This window comes from Glycine soja, chromosome 13 (genome assembly GCF_004193775.1).
Source record: "Glycine soja cultivar W05 chromosome 13, ASM419377v2, whole genome shotgun sequence".
In the NCBI taxonomy this organism is placed as follows: domain Eukaryota; kingdom Viridiplantae; phylum Streptophyta; class Magnoliopsida; order Fabales; family Fabaceae; genus Glycine; species Glycine soja.
Window position 1 is genome coordinate 30,132,962 of NC_041014.1, and position 25,210 is coordinate 30,158,171.

The window sequence follows — 25,210 nt, forward strand, 5'->3', positions numbered from 1 at the left end:
AGCAGAATTTGGCAAAATTCAAAAGTTTTTGGTTTTTCACTGAATTGCCCTAAGTGTTAGGGTATTTAAAGTTTTGGTCCTAACATATTTTACCAAAAAAATATTCACTCAAACTTTTAATTCTATCACATCATACCTATGTATAATGACATGCACAGGTATTATTCTTGCGATAATTTAAAGAGACATACTGATATTATACTCCCATACACTAAAATGTTACACGGACACATCTAGACACACATGACACATAACCATCTTCCATAGTCAAATTGTAGCTTGTTCAACCTTATTCTATGCTCTCACACGTAACAAAGAGGAAAGATGGTTACGGTGGGGACCTCAGGGATATCGGGGGTTGGCAAAGTTGTGGGCCCCAGCTACTTTCCAATGGCCCTCGTGGGTCCCATCAAAGTGTTTTTGGAGCTTCTGTTTTTTTTAACTATAAATTCAGTGCTAGGGGACTCTGTCTCCTCCCTCACACATACAATACAACACAATACACTCTCCATTTCTCACTCCTTTTCTTCTCTTCACTCTTCATTTCCTCTCATTAATCTCTTTCTTTGATCCATATTCTGCCATAACAGCACACGATAACTAAACCACAACAACACTTGAAGTTAGTTACTTGTACTTTCTCTGAAACGTAAGCTAAAGTCTCACTCACTCAGACTTGGTTTTAATAATTAACCAATACCATACCATACCTTTTTGAAAACATACGTGAGTGTTGTTGTTGTTGGTTTTGTTTTTGCAGTTTGATTGTGTCAAAATGACGCAGCAGAATGTGGTAGTGTCTGATACTAAATCAGGAGTTTCCTTAACGGTTTTCTCAACAACACAAAAGCCACCGGCGGCGCCAGGAGGGTACATTTCCATTCCAAGGAGGAGGGTTTTGAAGAACCTTGAAATCAATGGAGGCCAAAGAATCAATGCATGGGTTGAGTCCATGAGAGCCTCCTCTCCAACCCATCATAAATCCACACCTTCTTTGTCTCAGGAGCATAACTCTTGGATTGTGAGAACCATCACTCTTATCAAAACACTTTTTTTTTAAAAAAAAATGTTCAAATTCCAAATAGTGGATCTCTATCTGACTTTGCTAATTAATCATACACGTAACATAACATATGTTTTTTTGTAATTATGAAACAGCTTCACCATCCATCAGCATTAGACATGTTTGACCAAATCATTGACGCGTCAAAGGGAAAACAAATTGTCATGTTTCTGGACTATGATGGCACGCTGTCTCCTATAGTTGACGACCCTGACCGTGCTTTCATGTCTGATTCGGTTAGTTTCATTATTACTTCTAATGTTTTTTGAATTTGAACTTTATCTTGGACTTATTATTATATACTAAATCTATACGTAAAATTTTGTTGTGTGTATCAGATGAGAAAAACAGTGAGGAAACTTGCTAGGTGTTTCCCTACTGCTATAGTGACCGGCAGATGCAAAGACAAGGTATAACCAATATTAATTCGGAAGTTGGTTAGAGTAAATTTCCGTGCTTTTATTATTGTGTACATCCCCTTCTCTCCTTTCCTTTTCTTTTTAATTTTTTGTATTAACTTGATGATGATGGCTTTGGAAACAATAGGTGTACAATTTTGTTCGCTTGGCAGAGCTATATTATGCAGGAAGCCATGGCATGGATATTAAAGGACCAACAAGAAGCTCCAAATACAACAAAGTGAGTGAGTTAGATGTAGTGTATGTACGGCTTATTAATTGTATGGTGCATATATTTAATTCCTAACTCCTATCTTTTTCAAATTTTATGAGAACTAATAATTTTGCATTTGTTGCGGTCTATTTATATAGGATAGCAAAGCTGAGGCAATCCTTTGTCAACCTGCCAGTGATTTTCTTCCCATGATAGATGAGGTTCGTCTACTAGTATATTAACCCTTTCTTAGTTATCAAAATGGATTTTGTTTCTAGAATGTTAAAAGTAATTTATTTTGGATACAAAATTTTTAGGTGTATCAACAATTAGTTGAAAAGACAAAATCAACTCCTGGAGCTCTGGTTGAGAACAACAAGTTCTGTCTTTCTGTTCATTTTCGTTGTGTTGATGAAAAGGTACAAACTATAAGCTATGAATTTTAGACATTCGTTTGTAGCTATTTGCTGTGTTTTTGTTCCTGTCAATTTTTTTATTATTATATGGACTATTTATTTCTCTGTTCATGAAAAAGTCTAAACCAAATGCACTATACATAGAAATGGAGTGAACTGGCACGCCAAGTGAAATCAGTTTTAAAGGAGTACCCGAAACTTCGACTTACCCAAGGAAGAAAGGTGGGCCATGGTTCTGTTTTCTTTTTTTTTTTATCTATTTTTTTAGGGGGAGTTTGATTTAGTTTGAAAGAAGTGAGAGATGACTCACTTTCATTGCCATGTGTTTTACACAGGTGCTAGAGATTCGTCCCACTATTAAATGGGACAAAGGGAAAGCCTTGGAATTTTTATTAGAGTCACTTGGTGAGTTTTAGTCTAACACACTCTACGTTTTATTGCCACAATTGAACATGTGCTAACATGTTTCTTTTATAAAACATGTATTAATGATGGCTCAAAGTTACGTATATGTCTGTGGCTCTGTGCTATTCAGTTGTTGGATAACTCTGAAGTGCTTTGACTATTTACAAATAATTAAAGGAAACTCCCATACCCTGCGTGATTAATTTACTCATTTGAACATTGTTTTAACACATGACTACATGAGATTCTTAATTTTTATTAAAGTTTGTTTTAAATTGTCCACCATCATCTAAATTACAAATAATTTTCAATAGGTTTGGCCAACTGTAGTGATGTCTTTCCTGTTTATATTGGCGATGATCGATCCGATGAAGATGCTTTCAAGGTATCCAAAGATCTCAATTATTATTATTTCTTTATAGAAAGTTCTCTATAAAAATCCAGCTCTTTTATTTAGTCTAGAGGCCAATAGTCTGTGTAAGTTAATTATCTTATTTGTGATGATTTAAAAAACTAAAAGGGTTTCAATTTTTTTTAATGAGCAGAAATTAAGAGACAGAGGACAAGGTTTTGGCATTCTTGTCTCCAAATTTCCGAAAGACACAAGCGCATCTTACTCTTTGCAAGAACCCAATGAGGTAAGCAGAATTATTATATTTTACTTCACGTATTTTTGCTCCATTGTATCCTATGCCTAAAATATAACTGATTATTTTTATGTACTCATGTATTTATTTCATGCAGGTGATGAACTTTCTTCAACGCTTGGTGGAGTGGAAACATGTGTCCCTGCGAGCACGTTCCTGAGTGTAAATGAGAAAGATGAAATGACATGTACATCCCTACCCTGCCATGAAAAAGAAGTTCAGCTTGGGTAGAATATAGGATGTTTTGTATTTTTTGTTCAGTCAGAACAAAAGTGTATGGAAATAGAAAGACAAAAGTGTCTTTCTTAGTTTGAAAGACGTCCACATTCATGTAATTAGCCAAGTATTACTCAGTACATGGGAAAAAAGTTTATGTAGCCTTCAGATGCAAGTCTGAATGGATTAAAATTTCGCTTCCTTGTTACATGGATCAAACTATGATTAAGTAAGTATGGTTTCTCAATCGTGATTTTGTTGTTTGTCTCACTCTTACCATGCTACCTTCGAAAAACTTATTTGTTTGTCCTCTAGCTCCTCTCCTCTACAAAATAGTCCATGGAAAAAGAATTTGACAAGCTATTAGATTATGACACCTTGAATAACCTTATGAAGTGATAGTCTGTGTTCACCATTGGAACATGAAGTGAAAGGGGTAAGGTCGTTTCGCATCAATCATATCTGTTGCTTTAATAAAACAAAAAACAAAAAACATAAGAGAAAGGGGGCGCATGGCTGAATTGATGCAGCTCTTTCTCAATCAATCTCAATTATTGGTCTCCTTCTTGCAAGGATATTTTTTTGTCTTGGTTAGACTTGGCCCAATATATAGTAAATAATAATGGACATTAATCTTCTGTTGGTAAGAGAAACCAATATGGTAATTTAATTAGTTGCTGATTAAAAGCTTAGAGCGTTAATTTGGTTCATTGTTGGCTCCAATTCACAACCGTGAGAGAAACAATGCCAGTCAACCTCTACAATCATCCATATTAATATGTAATGTTTTCTTAACACACACGTGCATAATCAACCAGAACTAATATGCAATATATTATAGTAGGGTAAACAGACTTCCTAGATCAAGAAGATACCCTTAACTTGGAGATAAGATCCATCACCAATTCACCATTAATGATTATGGATTGAATACTTGGAGACTCAAGTATCAAGATGGACCCTTGTCAACTACATTGTCACAAGATTTTAATTTCCTGCTTCTGAAGCTGACTCAAAAGTTGCAGTTGTGGGTTAGGCCGGGTTGGTGCTCAAAGAACGGTATGCTATGTCATTATTGAACCTTTGAATCAATGTTTCTTTGTCCCTACCCCCAGATTAAAAAATCTCATGTCTTTCATTCTGTCAGCAGTACTGACATTTCTTCAAATGCTCCTTTTAGTTCTGGAGATAATAGCATCATAGATTCATGTACTGCTAGTAGACCAACCAAACTAAGACAGAGAAGCAACAGAAAAGAGAGTAATACTAATACTCTAATAGTCACTCGTTTGGTCATAAAATTGAATACCAAGATGTAAGTTTTACTATGCATGAGCTGTTTGATAGCTAGATCAATATTTGGTAAAGCAAGAGAATATTTAAATAGTGGTTTAGAAAGTTTGGATGGACTTGGTAGTTACAACCAATAAATTAAGTCATGTTTTGATTCTAATTCAACAATCTTTCACTGTTATCTAATGTGGGCAAATAGGCATTTCTGAATTATTTAGAGAATATAGATTCCAATTGCCTAGATAATTAACTTTTTAAATCACATGCGGGTTGGCCATAAATTCGAAAACAAATCTTGGTGTCCCATGTATGAAAATGGTGGTTCATTTCACAAATTGGTAACAGATACCGATGCTAAGTCTTTTTTTTTTTTCATGAAGGAAAGGTGAGAAAGGTTTGGTATAATTCCATTATACTTTGGTGTCCCACTTTCTTATGAACCAAATGCCGGCTTTGTTTAAGTAGAAATGTGAGTTGGCACTATTTATAAAATAAGACCTTGCCGCGACTATTATAAAAGATTCAAGTAAACACAAATCATGTAAATTGACCACAGATATTATACACATGCAAAAAAGCTGTGCCTGTATTAAACAAGAAACATAGCCAAAATCTACCTCATAATGTAATGACACTGAGATTAACATTATAGCTTAGATTATGTATGTTATATATGCAGGCAATAAAGTTGGCAAAAGAAAAAAGAAAAGAGAGAAACAAGGACTTCTCATTGGGTACTTAAGATTTAAGTAACCCACTTCAGGGTGAAAGGTAATAAATAAAATTATAAGGAAATTAAACGAGGAAGTTTAATGATTTGGTTAGGTTAGTGAAAGTTAAACTCAAGGGTTGGGTTAGGGAATCCATATGGTTGAAAGAAGAGTTGGAATCCACTCAAAAGTAGATGTTTGATGGGAAGAATAACAGAGATATTTGAAGTAGAGACGCTAACATTGCTCCATCTATTGACAACCTTCACCTTCTGTCGGACGTGGAAAGATGGACTCCACTAGATTTTTCTCTTTGATTGATGTCTTAGCTGAATTATACTAAGTTTTTTGTAACTTTCAATTATTGGCTAGTAGGAAAAGTGGAACAACCTTTCTCCACCAATTGTACTCCCCCCGGCTTTATTTTTTGTTCAAATAAAGTTTCTGGCATGCCCAAAATGTTACTAAATATTGAAAATTCAAGAAAATTATTTCGTTCTAAAGTCACTGCATATTTACAATGATGAGTATAGAAAAATTTCTTAGTGAAAGGGTATCAACAAAATTCAGATATAAAATCTTATAATTGATATAATTTAATCTTGCAAGTTGAGTTACCAGGTTCACAGACTGGTGCATTATAAAAACTTATAAGTCATTTTAAGGACTCACCACGAATCATCCCTATTTTTTAAGAGTGTCAAATGCGTGTTTGGAAGAATGTTAAATTTGTGTTTGTAAGTGTGCATATACTATTGTAGTATTGTTATAGAAATTAATGGGTTAACCATCTTTTCATTGGAATAATAACTAATCACATCACATATCTCTTCAAAAAGAAATTCACATCACTTCGCATACCTTCTCATAAAAATGATTCTTGATTATATTCGTAGTTAGGACACAATTATATAAAAAATATTAAGTATTTATTAAATAAGATTTTATTAAATGTGAGTTTATTTATAAAATTAATTATAAAATTTATTACAATAAGTTAAAAGTATTTTTACAATGTTAAATAAACTTGTTTAAATGCTTTACTTTTTGTTTAAGATCATTAACATCTAGACTAGTGACTCTTATTTAAGTTAGAATAAACACTAATAAATCCTTTTTGGAAGGCATAACATGCAATAATTAAATTGAGTTTTGCTCACTGGTATCTTTTTTTAAGGATGTTCACCAATATCTTATGAATATTGATTAATGAATTAGTAAATAGAAAGTCTTGTTTTAAAACATAATAAAGATACATTAAAAATTAGAAGTGCAATAATAACACTTTCTGTCAAAACTTTTCATTTTTGTATTAGCATTTGTTTAAAACTTTGTATTATCTATTTAAGTTTAATTTTGAAAATAAAAAACACTAATAATTTTGAATTCAAGCTATGTTACATACTAGGAATAAGAATTTCTTTGTCTATAATGATCTCCTGAATTCAAATAAGATTATCTGAGGTTAAAAATACATGTAATCTTAGACAAAAATCATATCAAGAGCTAGCTAATACATAATTATTGAGAATATAAGTAAAATTTTCTGTAGCAAGTGGCATTGACATTGTTGTCAGAAGCTTAGCTGGTTAGCAATGGTCCTTGAGTACACGTGTTTGGTTCTTGCTATGGGAAAACGAAAATGCCCAGTATCACCTGTGTTGGTTAATTTGGGGAATTGGTCCCCGCTTTGAGGGTCGAGCCCACAAATGGCTGCGAATACCATGGTTTTTGTCACTTGCGGCCAGATATAACTAATTGTTTTATTTTTTTGTTTAAAAAATCATTTTAGTATGTGTATACAAGTACACACACATCAATAATATAATTTAATTAAGAAAGAATTGGCTTAGTTGAACACTTCACTGGTTGTGTTTACTAAGTCTAAATTCCTTAGTCACATGGGCCTCCATGTGATCCCTTGATACCTTTAAAATGGGGAACAAAACAATGGCACTAGTTTTTATAGGGTATATATAACTGGTTTTAATACTCGTTGTTGCAGTGCCTGAAAGCTCCAGGTTACAGATCGAGTGCAACTACACGAGCAGTGTTCCAAAATGTGTCAGTGGCTGATTGATGATGTTCCATTGTACAGTGTCACGTGCATTGAAGCAATTATTTTCCCACTCTAGTTATTTATCATACGTGTTGATAAATGACTGATTGATTGCAACGGGAATAACATATAAAAGCTACTAGGCCTTTATCATCGCAAAAGAATTCAAGGTGGGAGAGGGGGTATAGAAGCAAATGGCTCAATGAATTACACGTGGAATATATGTATATAAAAGAAGCATTTATCCAAATATTATATGAATTTAATGTTTATATATATATATATATAATTGTAATTTAATCATCAATTATCGCTTAAATTATTTTAAAATAACTATTTTAAAAATTAACAAATTTATTATACATAATAAATTAGTATTAAATTACTGTGTAAAAAAATTTACACCATCAATACATAATTTTGTTTCCTCATATTATATAGGACGATGGATCCAAGTGAATGTCTGCCAACAAGAAGTATTTGTTGAAATCCAACTTGTACGGGGAACATGACCATATTCGGAAGGAACTAATTACAATGTAAGTAGTAATAGCATAAAACATAAATGAGTGAAATGAAGAATAAAGCATCAAACATGACTTGTGTCTTTATGTGATTTATAAAATTCACAGTCAGGTGGGTGAGGGAATTTAGCTAAAAGCCGAATCTTTTAATTACGATAAATATATTGGAACAAAGCACGCAAATGCTATCATCAATTAATATACACTTCCAAATGCAACAACCGAAACGGACACGAATGAACCCAAAAAGAGGATCACAAAGAAATCCCAGCGAAAAGGAATAAAACATTGTTTCCTGTTACAATGACTGCTTCCACTAACCATTAAGAGGAAAAGGAAAAGGTTTTTCCAACTAACCATGCATGTGCAATAGTGCATGCTCTAGTGCAATCAGAAAAGGTGGGAGGGAGGCCCCTCTCCTCAGAACAAAGCATGCTTATTTTAAAGTTTCAACACTCCAACTTTCTCAATAATGAAAAATTAATTTGAAGATGTTACTCCTTTAATCCAGTACTCCTTTTGGGTTTATTGCCTTCTGGAATGCATTTTTCTCCTTATAAGGAGTATTGTTTTTTTAAAATAAATCTTCATATTAGTTCTTAAAATTGATATACTCATTCACCAAACCAAAACAAGATTGAAATACATAACATTGAAAAAAAGTAGTAATTGGAATAACAATTGAGGCCTTAATTTGCAGTCTGCATTGCTAACCAGAGACTAGTCCTTATCCACGACTTTTGTCAATATGTGCGACTTTGCCAACGCCAAATCGATGTTGGGTTGGTCGGCCCTTATTGGATGAACTGCCCGTACTTAACTTCCTTTGATTTGACTATTTAACTATCAACATGAAAATCTGATCAGCTTGTTAAAGTATTACTATCAATTGCAATAATTATCTGGCTATTACCCATTTGCTAATTGTTTTTTTTTTGTTGTTGTTGTCATCATCATGCAAATAAAATATATTTTAAGATGACTGGAACTGAGAACTTTATTTCCCACTTTCTTTTCTTGGATATAAACTCCAACTTGCTTTACAATAGGATAAAGAAAACCAAATCTCACTCAGCAGTTCTAAAATCTGCATAATATCCACAGCCATTAATGGCATGCATTGCTTCTATTACATCAAGGGGTTATCTTCCAAATCACTTCACTTTGCTCTGCCACTCGCATAAGCTCACATGTGGTGTTTTTCTTTTCTTTCTCTTTTTAGGGAGTCATGAAAGAAGTTATAATGTATATGCGTATTTAAGTTATATAATTTTTAATTACGAGTCTTAGTGTCTAGCTAGCGTGCCTTAAGTAATCCGATCTCCTCCTGATTTCCCCATGCATTATTTATCTTATTGTAGTTGTTGTCAATATGATATTTTATAGAACAACTCCTATATACCAACATTGGTTATCACAAATTATAATAATTTAAATATTTTAATTAAGTGGTTCAACTTTCAAATTCTAACCTTAAATTTAAGTTAGATAGAGAATATATATCTTTAATGTCCGTTTACTGTCCATAACGATAATTAATCACTACTTCCTACAGGTGCCATATCGAAATTCTATTTTTTGCTAAAAAAAATGTCTATATTTAACATTTGACTGTGACTCAAACAAGAAAAAGACCTTAATTGTTTTTTATAACTAAAAAACACTGGGGTCCTCTGGCCTGTTATCCGATCAAGTTCCATGAACAATTCCAGTTACATTGAGATTGTCCTGTTTAATTGACAAGGGCATTTTTATTTAGAACAAACCGTGTGAAAGCATCTGAAAATCTAATATATATTCAATACTTGTCATGATTGTGAAGTATTACTCATAATAAACAAAATAGAAATAAAAGGGGATAAAAATACAAAGCACAGCCAGCGATTTTGTAGAAAGTGAACACACAAAAGTCGTAATTTTAGGAATTAGATATAACCTTTTATAGTTATAATTATAGATTTGGATTATTCACCTTAGATAGTGCCAAAATTTGCCAAGTCAGATGGTCTTCATAGGCTATTGTCTTGGTAGTCAGTGACTGAATATTGTATTCTAAATTACTGCCAAAGATTAATTTATGTCAACTTCGGTCAATTAATTATATTGACGGCCTTGTATATAAAATGATTTGGACAAACCAAAATAGTTTTCGACATGCACGTATGTTAATTTTTCCAATGACTTATTAATAAAAATAGTCAATTTGAATAGTAGGTCAATTACATTATCCAAGTTTGTAGAATGTTCGTCAAACATCAAATCCTTTCATAACACTTACTATATATCTAAACAATTACTCGGGCTTGCGGCTTAGTTAGTAATTGGACGAGCTTTACATATTAAAATCAGTTGTTATATGAATTAACTTATGATATGTTGAAGATTAATTTAAATGGGAACAGTTACGTAAAGAGATTTCCACAAAGGCTGCTAAATAATTCTCCAAATTGACCTTAGTTTATTGTTAATAAAGTTAAAGGAGCAGTAACCATATCTTGGAAACAATAGAAAAATATTTAGAGAATCCTTACAATTTGTTCTATCGTAACAAGCGAAAGTTTAACCGATAGTTTGGAAAAATTTGCGGAAAAGTTTACTGTTACCTACCATAACGTTTTCAATCGGGTAACAATCAACCAAGAATATGCTACGAGCTTATACCCATTCCTCAATTTTTACAAATTAGGATACGATAGGGAACTATTGCATGGCACGTTATGTCTTCATGAATTATTTAACGTAGATGTCGCGTCATGATATCACTACTGTATTTAATATCCATGATATTCTGGAACAGGTCTTTTTGGGCTGGGTTCTCTGATACTAGTACTATTTATCACTGTTCATTAGCACGCATTTTACCAGAGCAATAGTGATTACAATAAACTGCTTTATGATTGTATCCTTCAGATCATTCTTGAAGATATTATGTAAACATTAAAACGAGAAAATATAAGTTTTCTATTAAAGTTCAATGTTAGTGATTGTTACTTAAAAGAGATGTTTTATTTTCTCATTCGTTCAATCATCAAATTAATTTTATAACTCATAAGATAATATAAATTAATTTTTTTAATGATAAAAGTAACAAAATTAATAAATTAATATTTAACAAAAAAAATTATAAAGTATATTTTTAAAATGTGCATGCAATAAAGATAAAATATAAAAACTACTTCCATTTCCATTAAGGGTGTCTTAGTATTTTTTTTAAATCATAATGATTGTCTTTCAATTTTTAAATAAATATTAAAACTTTTATTCCAATTTTACTCCTTAATTAATAAATACTATTGTTTTGAAATTAATAATGCATTTATATAAATAAAAATGCTATTCATTATGAAAAAACATGGCACGAAATGCATGAACACCAACATGGACCAGTGCTCATTTTTAAAATAAAATAGTATTAATTTACAAAAATTATATATAAATGAATATTTTAATAAACTTCATCACTAATAAATAGCATTATTTCGGAGAAATTGTTTTTCTTAATATATGTTAAAAGATTCTAACTTATTTTTTCCAATATTTTGTATTAAATTAATTCCTTGTTATGTTCAAATAAGAACATTTATGATTACAATAAATTAAATACTTAACACGTCTTCTATACAAGAATTTAATTTGAGTTCTTAACTCTTTCTTGGGTTTGTAAAAAAAGCACTCTTTCTTGGTAGAACCTTGTCATATAAGATTTAACAATTTATACTATTTTTAACTCCAATAATAAAATTTAACTTGGGTTCTTAACTTATTTTTAGTGGTTCACACAATGGATCACACATCTTTATATTTTTATTTAAATATATTCTTGTTGTTATAAACTAAAATATTGATTCATATATATTTTAATTTGGAAAAATCAATATGAAAAAATAAAAATATTACAAATCTGTTTTATTTATCACAAAAAGTTAATATATCAATGTTCATCTGAAATCATCTGCGGACAGGAACATGTCACCATGCACCCACCTATATGCCAAGCAACCAAAAGGGGACCATATTCCAGAACAAATAATAGTTTCTATTTAAAAGCTCCACCTCATTTGTTCCAATGCCAAATTCAAGTTAAGAAACTTCAGTGACTTAATTTTAAGGATTCAGATAAGCAACTAGATTAGAGATGCTCTTAAATAAGAACATTTAATTATTATGAGGAATTAAAGAAAATAATAAATACATATTATTAGATCTTATTTTAATTATTTTAAAATATGAATGTACATGATTTTTCTTTACTTCATGTAATCATTAAACTTTTTATTTTAATTATTTATATTTATGATGATTAAGATGTGTAATTCTCAGATTTTTTGAAATTAATGATAATTATTCTAATTACATGTATTCTAATTATTCTAATTACATATATATATATATATATATATATAGGCCACTCGGGCCTTGTCTTCACTTTCCATATTGTTTCCACTTTTCAGAAGAATGATCATTCTGAAAATAATTCGGGGAGTGCAGAAAGTTATTGTCTCTTCCTAAACGAGCTAGGCCCAGTTTTATATATTCTCAAGGCCCAAATCTAATCTTCAATATAAGAAATTCATAAACCTCAAGAGAGTTTATGGTTTCCTGGACATGACTGATAACATGGACCACTCGTTCTTAAAATTGAATATGACAACAGACGTGAATAAATTTTATCTTTACATTTTTTTTTTTGCGAATAAATTTTATCTTTACATCGATAACACGTTCCTTTGCATAAGATTTGTTTTTGCTTGAATCTTAGTAATGCATGATGTAAACATGAAGGCCAAACGATTTATGTTATTACATATCTCTCCGCTAATGCTACATCTTCATCATGAAACAACTGCACTGCTACAACTTTCACATGTTGATCCATATATCCATGTACCGTCCTAATTAATCGTCAAATTTGCTTGAAATTGATTTGGGTTTCCTTGTCATAAGAAAGGGTGTCGTAACAGGATTTTATTATAATCTTTACTTTATATTGATTATAGATTTGAGATTTTTTTTGGTGATGATATTTGAAATTGAGAATCAAATACTAGTACTATTTATTGACTTTTTCTTGAGGCAAACTTTTGAGCTATGAGAAAAAAATTTATATATTTAAATGTATGAGAAAAAAAAGTTATATTTTGAGCTATGAATTTTATTTAAAATTCATATATGTAAAAAAATATATTATTAGATCAAAATTGATTGTTACAAAATTTATTATGTAAACTTATATGTTTATTAAATATATATTAAAAATTTTAATGTTATATATAAGACATTAATTATTTTATAATATAATTGACTTATTAGTTCAGTTGATTAGAATGTCATACATGTATGTGAAAGTTACGAGTTTGAAACCTGCATGGACTATTAATTTCAAATTATTTTCAAAAACAAATTTTTAACAATCTGTATGGATCATATGAATTTTAATCTGTATGACTAATACATAAAGAACAATGTCGGAATTGTCCAAAATCTGCTAGGTGTAGAAAAAAAACATGGGTGCAGGAAGAAATCGCCTGGACGTGTTGAGTTGGTCGCCCACGAAAAACTAACGCCAGTCCAATAGGTCTTCCAACCTTCTCAATGGGCCCAAGGTCCAAATCTTGATGTTTTTAACTCCTAGTGGGCCTTGGCTCACTTAATCATAGTGTGGGAAGCCTAATAAACTTGTTATTTAAAGGAAAATACGATTTGGTTTTAGTTGCCTTTTTTTTTTGTTATTTTCTTTGATAGCAAGTCAATTGGATGAGAAGGCTCTGAACTCTGAAGGATCTCAAGGTTTAGCAAACTTGCTAAAAGTAAAACTTAATGACTAATGAAGTGATACTTTTTCATCGCAAATTCATAAACAAAACACATATTTTTTCAACCAAATAATAAAAAAAATATTTATCCAAATAAAACAACCCAAAAAATATTTAATCCAATGATACAAAATATTATTTATGTTAAGAAATGGATTATTGGAAAACCGATTTCTTAACATGAACCGTATCCTTTTTTTTTTACCTTAGTTTAAAAATCGATTCTTCAGAAACCATCTCTAAACTAAGATCTTTTTTGCAGTTTAGAAATCGGTGCTTGGACAACCGATTATAGACGATTTTTTTTTCTCAATAAAATAATATTATTTATATTTAAATTAGATTAAAAATTATATTTCTCTATAAAATAATATTATTTCCAATTATAGACGATTTATTTTTTCTTTACGGAAATGAATTCTGAAGCTTGGAATGGGGATGCATTTATTGTCAGCAACTGCTCGGTCCCCAACAACGGAAGTCGGCTGCCCTACTTCTGATGGAATATTTCTCTTTTTCTTTTTTCGTTTTCTTTCTTTTATTCAATATATAAAAGCAAATTACATACATTTATGATCAAGCATAATTAGTATGAGATTTTATAAGTTTTTTAAAAGTTATATGATATTTTTCACAATTTTTTTTTGTTATCAATAAAAATCAAAACAAGTAAAAAAATTTATAATAACTCATTCTTCTTATTTAACCAAGTTAATCAATTTAGCTTTTAATTATTTGAAATGATTATACTAATATTATTAGTTATTTGACATTATACCACATCTTTATGAAAAGAGTTACTGTACTTTTTTTATACATAAAAAAAAAAAAAACAGAGAGACACATATTATTTGAATTTCTTTGCTTAAAAAAAATCATGTGAATTTCTAAAAAGACTACACGTGTCTCTTGTCGGTATATGCTGCTGATGATATATAAATGGAACCTTTTGGCAATGAGCAGCATATGCTCCCCATGGGTCCCAAGTTCTGGAGATTTCACTTATCTATCCTTGACTTTATCATCGTAATTTGTGAGAAATAATTAGAAGTAATTAAAAATGATTTATAATCTACTGGTATTTTGTATTTTAAACTTGTTTCATACCAACAGTTTTTTTTTTCGAAAGTGAAGCAACAGAGAAACAAATAAGTATGCAACAAGAAACAAACTCATTAATTATTTATACACTTTTTCGTTTTACCCTTTTAGAAGAACACACTAGACTTCCTAAGTGTCAGGACAGGAAATTTCTTTTTGGTGAATGCTACAATTTACTCTATTGTTAAACTTTAAATCAAGAGAAAAAAAATAACAATGGTGATGATTATAAAGTACATAAGTATTCAATAAATGTAGATTAATTGATAATCTACATTGAATTTGTAAAAAGGGGACTGAGTTCCCAACATAATAAAAGATCCTAATTAAAATAATTAAAAAAAATGCACATAAGTAAAAAATTTATGCCATATTACTTAAAAACTGTTTTCCTTTTCTGACTTTTCCATAATTGGGGTATTATTTAAAAATAAATAAAAGAGATCGTACAAATATGGTATAAATCAAATACCTTATTTCTCTATGCATAATTTTCTGAACTTATTTTCTCATACATCATAAGTCTAATTTTAACATATCCCAGAACTAATGACAGTTGAAAATATTTAAGCAATAAACATATCCCAAGATGAATGTAATTCTATTTCAACTTAGATCATTAAAATTATCAATTATTTATGATTGAATGATAATATAATTTTTTTATAACATTCATAAATATAAGAAAAGAAAATATTTTTTCTCAAATATAAGAAAATTTTAAATATTTTTATCTTATTAAATGTTATTATCTCTGAAACATTATTTATTATTTATTTAATTGAATTGTTAGTTTGAATGATTTTTTTATATTCTTAATATCAATTTTCAAATTAAAAATAAAAATATTTTTGCAGTTAAAATTAATATTATTAAATGTGATTTACTATTTTATAATTAGTCTAATATGTTTTTTTCTTCTTCTACTTCTTATGTATAAGACGGGAGGAAATATAGTATTCACTTTGTTTTTTAAAATAACGAAAATAATAATAATAAAGTAGAGAGGACTAGACAAGGGCATAAGAATAAACATTTTTTTTCCAAAATATAGACACAAAAGAAGAAGAAGAAGATTTTGGAAAAATAATTATTATAAGTGGTGATAAACATAAAGATGATGGGCAATTAAGTCCCTATCCACCATATGCAATGATAGCAGTCCCGTATTTATGAAAGGCCCATCAACTATTGCACATTTGTACTCTGATGGCAAGGCAAGCGCTTCTCCTCTTTGTGTTCTGGCTATGCTTCTTGGCAAGAGTTAGATCGGTAAGCCTCATAAAAATCTCGCTACCCTTCTTCATCTGTTTTTGCTGATTATCACTGTCACTGATTGGGTGCAGGACGAGGATTGCGTGTACACGGTGTACGTTCGGACGGGTTCGATCATCAAGGGAGGAACCGATTCAGTAATTGGTCTGAAGCTATACGACAAGTCCGGCTACGGCATATACATCACCAACCTCGAGGCATGGGGCGGGTTAATGGATCCGGGTCACAACTACTACGAGCGGGGCAACCTCGACATATTCAGTGGTAGAGGCCCTTGCTTGGAAGCACCCGTTTGCGAGGCCAACCTAACTTCTGACGGGTCGGGGCCCCATCACGGCTGGTACGTTAATTACGTCGAGGTCACCACCACTGGGGTCCACGCGCCTTGTTCTCAGCAGCAGTTCACCTTTGAGCAGTGGCTCGCCACCGATACGTCGCCGTATCAGCTCTGGGCTGTCAGGAACAACTGTCCAAACAACTTGGGCCCGGCCCAGCTCACCGATGTTGCCATCCCTCGGGCTGGGCCTGCTTTCTCTATTCTGGAATCCACCGTCCGCGTCTAGGTTATGTTGGTTGCTCTACTTGAGTGTCGGTAGTGTTGTTGGGAAACATATGTTTTTTGGGACATAATACTTTTGGTGAGGTTTGTACTTGCGTCCTCCTTAAGCTTGTTCTGTCTCGCTAGAACAGAATTGTTTACTGGGCTCATGAGTCTAGACTCTAGAAGTTCCAATTTATATATTTATCCTTTATTATTGAATAAAGGAGGATGCGGTTTGGACTTTTTTGTGTTGGTGTTATGTTTAAGTAAATGATAGGTGCATAATGTGTTGTGTGACCACAAGCATCTTATAAAAAAAGAAAAAAAATGATTATACTTTTTATTTGAAATTAAACACGATACCAAACATTCATACCAAAAGATTCAATCATCTAAATTAAACCCTTTAGTAAATAATTATAGTTTTAATATTTTTATTTTGGTTTATGGGTCATTTTAGTGACTTACATTTAATTTTTACGATTTTTTTAATTGTTGGCATTAAATTTATTTATTTTAGAGCTCTATTCAATAATTAATTAATTAATATATATATATATATATATATATATATATCATTCATTTGTTTATATTTGTAAATAAAAAAATATATATCCAATAATTTGATGAAATTTAAAATGATTATTGATATACTTTTTTTTATTTAAATATTTTAATTATTTTTTGTTAATTTATATAATTTAATGATGAGTCTTTATTGCATTGTCATTCATTTCAATTATTGAATGAAATGAAAAACTTATTTTGCACAATTTTTTTTTTAAAAAAAAGAAGCTAATAACTAGAGTTAAAGAAACTATTTAATAAGAATTTGGAATGTAAGAAAATACTAGAAGAGGGCCCAAACTCGTGGGTTAAAAAGAAGAGGAACGGGACTTGTTATTCTCACCCACTTTTGCTATTTATACCTCCGGTTCTTTAAAAAAAGTGTTCACCAACCCACTCTTCTTAAAAATACATAAAAAAATATGTTTATGATGTATATTTTATACAATGAAAACATATTTTCTTTGTCTATTATTTGCACCTCCTCTAACTCAACATCCATTTTTTTATTTTTTTTAAATAATTATTATTAATTATAAACAAATACCTTTTAAACTATTCTTGAAGTAATTATGATATAAATCATCCTAATGAAAACACACATTACCTTTTTTTTAATAATAATAGAAATAATATTAATATCATTAATTTTTAAATATAAATTTGAATTAATAATGATACAAATTACCCCTTTTAATTGAAATGGAATTAATTATGGTAAAAAATAGTATCATAATTAATTTGATTACCATTAAAAAGGTTAATTCATATGATAATTAATTTAATTATTTTATAAATGATAAATTCTGTCAAATTAAATCAATTTTAATTTAAAAATATAATTTATATGCTACTGAAAACTATTAAAAGGGGTCAATTGTATCTTAATTAATTTAATTTCAATTTTAAAAAGGATAATTTATATTACCATTACTTTGATTAATTTTTTAAAATAACTTAATTCTATAATTAATTAACAAAAAATCGTAAAATTCTAGCACTACCAAAATGAATTTCCATTTAACAAAATATTTGAAGCACGTGGGATGTGAATAGCTAAAGTGTAGATTAGAATAGCAACTCCTGAGAGGAAACTAGCTTAGTTGTGCACAAAAGGAGCTGGGGTAGTAGTCTAACACATCAACTCCCCATCCCCATGACCTTTGTTGCAGTTTTTCTTTTTTATTCACAAATTAACAGAAAACATTACAATTACATGCTCATATTCTCAGTTACGGTCGGACCGAGAGAAACCCAATACAAGAATGTAAATTTACCCCCAATGAAATCATTAAAAATATGAAATGGGCGAACAGGGAAACACAATAAACGTCCTCCACATGCAGTCTTCCTCCAGCCAATTCCAGTTCATTGAGCAAAAACCAAAATGTTAGTTTTATTTCAATATGTTCTCCTCGTTAAACATCATGTTATGTCACAAATCTGGTAATAACGCAATGTGGAAAAAAAGCATGCAAAGATGACTTCTACTCCAAAGGAAAAGAAAGAAGGGTGAGAAAAAAAAAATGAAACTAGCAAAACCCATCAAGTTACAATTTACAAATCTAATGTACATATTTGAAATCCTTCAAAGACAAGTGTTGTACAATTTCTCCCAAAATAAAAAAAGAAATTAAAGTTGGCCTTTGGTAGCGAAGATAAAGGCTTTTTTTTTTTTTTGCAATCTGACACTTGTCACACTCACACATGATGTCTGTTCCATGTCTTATCTTCATCTTCATCTTCTACATTTCTAATTTCGTTCCCTCTAACTATGGATCACTTTTACAATACCTCATGTCCTCAAGTTCTTTCATCACCTTGCCTGTTTCTCAAGTTGTGCTTGAGCCTCCATCAATGCTCGCTTTACTTCTTCATCTTCCGGTGTCTCTTTTAGTAAAATTTCATAGTCTTGTATTGAAGCTTCCCATCTTTCCAACTATGGTTTCACAATAAATATCACACAAGTCACATCACTAGAAAACCAAAGTTAAAAACACGTACCGTTTTGATACATTTACTAACCATTATCTTTAATATTAGTATATTACAACTACAAGTTTTATATATATATATTAGAAGGTGTTGCAATAAGTAATAGAAGTGGATTAGGCGAGTCACCTTAGCATTACAATCTGCCCTTCTCAACCTGGCCTTGATGTAAGACGGGCGTAAGTTAAGGGCAGTATTGCAATCATCTATTGCTTTCTCAAATTGGCCTAGCTTTGATCTACAAGCAGCTCTGTTGCATAGTAAAACAGAGTTATATGGATCATGGTCAAGGCCTTCTCCATAGGCAATGCAAGCCTCATGAAAATTTGATGCCTTGAAAAGCTCATTTCCCTTTGCACGAGCACTTGTCAAAGCTCGAGCCTTTCTCATCACCTTATTTGCTTCTCTACTATTAGAATCCAACCTAGTAGCTTTCTGTGCTGCCTCCAGAGCTTCTTCAAATCTACCAACACAATCAATGAATGGATACAAATTACATGTTAAGTGTTAATGAATGAGCGCAAGAGAAATAATAATATTTTGTGGTAAATAATAATATTTTGTGGTAGAAGAGCATGAAAAAAAAAATGTTTGAGGTTTCTTGTTATAATTTGAAACAAAATACTAACCTGCCAGCAACTAAATCAACTTGAGCCCGTGTCACCAACAAATTTGCATTACCAATAGGTCCAAAGAACCTAGTACACTGATCAACATCAAATTTAGGGCACCTTGACATTACTTTGTCTGCATCTTGATGTCTATGAAGCTTTAGCAAGGCTTCGGCTTGTAATGCATATATCTTAAGGCCAAAAGAAGAGTTATATCAACACGATTGACACAAACACGTATAGGTGAGTCAAACAAAAGAAAACCTCTAATACATTTGTTGAGGAGGAAAAGATCGTGGATTCGATTCCTCCTACTAATAAAAACTAACAAATTAACTATTAATATTTGCTAATAAAAAAAATAAACAAATAAATAACTCACTTGTGGAGCAGAGTCTGCACCAGATGATATAGCATTGTTGGTTGCAGTTATAAGTGTGATCCAATCGCCGAACCTACGAGCCTCGGTGCATTTGTTTAGATATACTTGGAGTGTCTTTGCTTTAGCAATCTCATCTGGATCAGCGTCTGGTCCTGCTTGTTTATAATGATATAAAGCTTTGTCTGTTTCTCCTAATCTATAAGAAAATACATGACAATGAGTGATGGCAACAAAATAACAACACCAATGAAAAGTAAGAGTAAAATATGCAAGTAGGAAAATGCATAGCTACCTTAAGTTCAAATTTCCCAACCGATGATGGGCCCTTTGGTAATGAGACTCAATCCGAATAGCTTCTCTACATTCAAAAACAGCCTCCAAAAGCCTTCCAAGAGCAGTTAATGCAGCACTTCTATTGCTCCTATAAGAAGCCTTATTCGGGTCAATTGCGATGGCAGCATCATACAAAGCCAATGCCTCTGCAAACCTTCCATTCTTGTAATCCTCATTGCCCATTATCTTCAATTGTTCAGGATCCATTCGTGTAGACACAGCCCTACACAGTGAACCTGATTGTTCCTTGCTTGGTTTAGCTTCCTTGCCATAAAAACTAGTTTTATCATATTCACGTCCTGTGATTTGATTTGTGTGTCCTCCACTAGCAACATTACTAGCATAGTAATCCATTTCACTGTAAGCATTGTGATGTTTTGGTCCTACTCCTCCTTGCCTAAGGTTACCTAAATTACCAAGGGTACTACTTCCCTTGGACTTTAGGTGTTCATTGATCATGCTTTCAAGTTCACCAGAGATTCCAACAGCTTCTTTTGGTACCCTTTTGCCTTGGTTGATATAGCCCTGAGTGGGTGAAGGTGAAGACCCTTTTCCCATTGTTGTTTCATCGCGATTTTGTTGTGGTTTCCTTTGGCTTACAACATGTGGTGTTGTTGGCCTTTGAGGATTGGGGACAGAACGAGAAGAGTAGTTTGTAACATCATTGTTGTTATTATTATGTGAAGATTCTTTAATTGGAACAAAATCATTAGATCCTCCATGTCTCCGTTTTGAATCTTGAGTGTTAGATGGTTTTTCAAAATTGTGGGCCATAGGAGAAGAACCTGCAGAGACTGATTTGCGTGACCATGGATTATTTCGTCTAAATACTGCTGTCATCAAGCCACAACCAGGTTTCCTCTCAGGTGAATTGCCTCCCATTCTTTTTTTTTTCCAGTTCTATTGATTTGCTATATGTTATGGAAGATCACTTTCTTCCTAAGCTATTCAAGAGAAAATTGGTTGCTAAATGAAAACATGTCCTAGCAAATAAGAAATATAGAGAAAATGAATTGTTTTACTATTAGAATTTAATCCAGGAGATAATCAACAAAGCCTCCTCCTGGAGAGGCTGCCCCTAGAATGTTTTTTTTTTTGTATTTCTATCTCGATTGAAGGAATGATCGAGAGAGGAAATTATTGGGGAGAGGGAAGGAATAATAATGGGTAATTTCACTGTTTTATTGTAACATAAACATTGGAATAGCAAGCTTTCAATTTTTTTGTCTCTAAACTTTCTTTCTTTTACTTTTATTTGATTTTTTTTAATTTTATTTTGTCAATTGTTTTTTTGGTTCTTTGTTTAACAGAGAAAATAAAACCACCAAACTCGGTCGTAGGCTTAACGAGGATCTCTACAATTTTAGAAATGACAATGCTTCATTTAGAAAACAACACCACAGGAAGAAAAAAAAGAAGCATTTGAGCCTTACACGTTTCCAGCTTCTACATGTCAAACATTATGACAACCACAAAATAAATAAGGGTAATTTTCGTTTTTTCAAATCTCCTTAAATTTTAATTATACTATTTGATCTTTTAATCTTATAAATGGGTAATTTGGATGCTTCCGACAAGATGAGTTATTAAGTTAATTATAAATTAATCAAAATTATTAATTATTAAAAATTGAATAAAAAATTATTAATCATAATTTTTCATAACATCTTATTCCCCTTTCTATCCGCAAGCATCTCTTTTACCCCATTACGACTCTATTGCCAGTAAAATCACATTAGGATTAATAGTCATTTATTAATGTTTTTAATGATTTATAATTTATAATTAATTTAATATATCTAATAATCATAATTATTAGTTAATAATCTATCAGGAAAATCTAAATCACAAATTTATAAAATTAGGGGACTAAATTCTACAATTAAAAATCAAGGGACCAAAATCATGAGGTTGAGCAGGATGATCAAAAATATAATTTAGCAAATAAATAAATGAATTAATTATTTATAATTTTTTTAGTAGATAATAGTTTTATATTTTTGCTTATTTGCAAAATAAGTTTAGTAAAATATAATTAAGTATTAAAAAATATTTTGCGAACAAAAATAACTTCACAGTGTTAGAATCATTTTATTTTGTACTTGAAATATATGTATTTTTTAAATATACTTTCAGTAAATATAATTCTAACACTACAATAAATTGTCACAGCCTCTCAGGATTACTAGCTAATCTTTAATCTTGATCATCCCATTTATATGTGTGATCTCGATTTATAATGATCATTTCTCATAATAAGAAATGTTTTCACTTGATATGTTCTGTATGGTTGTATATATAGGAAATGTATACATGTATTAAATGGAAAAGATGTATGTATATATACGAAATGTATGTATGCATATGTTTTCACTTGATATTTATGTTCTATGTTTTAACTTTATAATTTCCTCTCTTTTTACAGTCACATTGATATGGAGTGTATGTATTTTGATTTGTAAAATATAAACTTAAATATTTGAGAAAAATGAGTTAGTGACACTCAAATCAATAATTTATTCATCTTTAATTTTCTTTTAATCTAACGGAAGTATCTAATAAACTGCGTAACAAAAAGAATATCTAATAAAATAAAAGGAAATGAAGAATGAGAATAGTGAATAATATTTTGAAGTTACTTTTAGAATATATGTAATAAAAAAAAGTTACTTTAAAAATAATTTAATCCCTAGTTACTTCTAGTCCCCACTAAAAATGTTCTTATATAACGAGTAATTTATTTTTAATTGTTCGATTGAAAAAAAACGCATATATATTAACTATTAAGTATTAATGCCTCGAGTATTCATGTGTGACAATGTGAATATAACTACATATCGTTATTTAACTTATTTAGCACTTTTTATTTCCTTAAAATTTTAATTTATAAATAATTTTAACTTATTTTATGTTAATGTTTTTCTTCAACTGATAACTTTCTGAAATAATTGATCATTATTATAATATATTATTTTATATTATTTTTTATTTCTATTCTTAATTACTTATACTTTTATTTCTAATATTTTTAAAATGTGGTATTTTTATATAGCGCAGTTCTTGTGTGAGAAAACTTCGTAACCCTTTCCCAAACAAAAAGGCACAACATTATTTTATTTGCATCCGCGACCTGCACAACATGCAGATTACCTCTTTTAACTTTTAAGTGTCCTTCATTACATTTATTTTATATTTATAAAATTGCAAAAGATATGGTATTTATATAACATTTTTTTATTTATTTTCAACATATCATTTACCTTTTTCTTCCCTCTTTTTTGTATCCCTCATTTATAAAAGAAAAGCACAATTTTTTTTATTATTATTATATATAGTAAAGTATATCTACCAAAAAAAAAATACTCTGTACCAAAAATTAGTAAAGTATAATATTGTTTGTCCCCTTGATCTTCGGCATCATCTGAAAAAGTTAAAAAATTAGGTCCAGCGATATTAATATATGATTATCCCTTACAATTTCTTTTACATGAATTATCCCTTACTAATTAATTGATTAACACTATGACTTAAACAAAATATAGATTCTAATAATGCTTTAGTCAAAATAACATTTTTTTTTTATAAATTAAAGCATTTGATCCTTAATTTGTTTCGTTGCTTCGTACATACGTGGAAAGGGCATTCTACGAGGAATTGCAAAGTAAGCAGAAATAAATGAAAAAAGATGCAGGCATTTTACAACCCCACATGTGAATTATGTGGCAGCATTACAAAGTGTAGGAGCATGAGGCCCCCCAGTCCAAAAATAAAAATTGCATTCTATTATCCCATTGATCAGAAGATCAGCAATGATCAGTGGAGAACAATGGGTATGTCCAAGATTCCAAGCATCAATTTTACAATAATGGGCATTAGATTAGGGGTCCCATCATCATTTCCCAATCTTTCTTTGATTTACCACTTATCTTTGCAGGTGGAGGGGACGGTGACCACATCCAGTTAATACAAATTAAAGTAGTTTTACATGTTCAAGTAACTTAAACAATACACTATTAGCTCAACAGTTTTGGTCAGATTAATGGAAGGGCCATGTGTGCGTATTGATTTGTACATTTCAAGGAATAAAGAAATCTATATATATGTGTAGGCGTCAACATGTAAGTAGCACTGGGTAGTACATCACCATTGAAATAGACTTTCTGGATAGGAATTAACTTCAATGATGGTATCTTTTCGGCAAGGCTATCCATTCAATTCACACTCTGATTTAAGAAAGAATTAAAGAAATATGAAAACTAAATAAATAAGAGAGAAATGTTTAAATATAAACGCTGGTGAGAAAATTAATAACAATTTCTCTCCATTTATTCACTTGAAACAAAGTAAAAATATACAAATAGACAATTATGTCTTTAAAATATTTATAAGTTACGGAAATAATACTATGGTCTTTTTTTATAAGAAATTAGATTATCATTTGTTTCTTATAAAAAGGATAGAAGATAGTATTATATAGGAAAATTTTAATAAATACTTTTAGGTCACTAGTTTAAAACAAAAAATGAAATTATATTTTAAAAATAATCTTAAAATTACTAATTGAGGAATTACTGACAGAATTTTTTATTAAAATTAAAAGTTTATTAATTATATATCTTTATATAATTTTTTTAATCAATGTTTTCAAGG

General features: G+C 30.6%; 3 protein-coding genes and 1 long non-coding RNA gene across 4 annotated transcripts; 3 read left to right on the forward strand and 1 right to left on the reverse strand.

The window, feature by feature from the left end:
- Nucleotides 1-483: 483 nt before the first annotated feature.
- LOC114381367 (probable trehalose-phosphate phosphatase J) lies at nucleotides 484-3,606 on the forward strand. Its single transcript, XM_028340606.1, has 12 exons — nucleotides 484-649; nucleotides 761-1,021; nucleotides 1,159-1,299; nucleotides 1,402-1,473; nucleotides 1,610-1,702; nucleotides 1,834-1,896; nucleotides 1,993-2,094; nucleotides 2,236-2,313; nucleotides 2,427-2,496; nucleotides 2,811-2,881; nucleotides 3,042-3,134; nucleotides 3,241-3,606. The coding sequence occupies exons 2-12, from the start codon at nucleotides 776-778 to the stop codon at nucleotides 3,301-3,303; spliced, it is 1,092 nt and encodes a 363-aa protein (XP_028196407.1). The 5' UTR covers nucleotides 484-649; nucleotides 761-775; the 3' UTR covers nucleotides 3,304-3,606.
- A 12,363-nt stretch (nucleotides 3,607-15,969) lies between these two features.
- LOC114382608 (PLAT domain-containing protein 3-like) lies at nucleotides 15,970-16,975 on the forward strand. The gene is made up of 2 exons (XM_028342146.1): nucleotides 15,970-16,131; nucleotides 16,206-16,975. Exons 1-2 carry the CDS (start codon nucleotides 16,069-16,071, stop codon nucleotides 16,695-16,697), a joined length of 555 nt encoding a protein of 184 aa, XP_028197947.1. The 5' UTR covers nucleotides 15,970-16,068; the 3' UTR covers nucleotides 16,698-16,975.
- A 1,871-nt stretch (nucleotides 16,976-18,846) lies between these two features.
- LOC114381976 (inactive TPR repeat-containing thioredoxin TTL3-like) lies at nucleotides 18,847-21,634 on the reverse strand. The gene is made up of 5 exons (XM_028341206.1): nucleotides 20,520-21,634; nucleotides 20,228-20,423; nucleotides 19,864-20,036; nucleotides 19,364-19,697; nucleotides 18,847-19,181 (listed from the first exon to the last, which is right to left on the reverse strand). The coding sequence occupies exons 1-5, from the start codon at nucleotides 21,440-21,442 to the stop codon at nucleotides 19,059-19,061; spliced, it is 1,749 nt and encodes a 582-aa protein (XP_028197007.1). The 5' UTR covers nucleotides 21,443-21,634; the 3' UTR covers nucleotides 18,847-19,058.
- On the forward strand, nucleotides 21,291-24,741 carry LOC114381977. Its single transcript, XR_003660125.1, has 4 exons — nucleotides 21,291-21,426; nucleotides 21,871-22,046; nucleotides 24,199-24,390; nucleotides 24,495-24,741. It is a non-coding gene; the product is annotated as an uncharacterized LOC114381977 (long non-coding RNA).
- The last annotated feature ends 469 nt before the right edge of the window (nucleotides 24,742-25,210 follow it).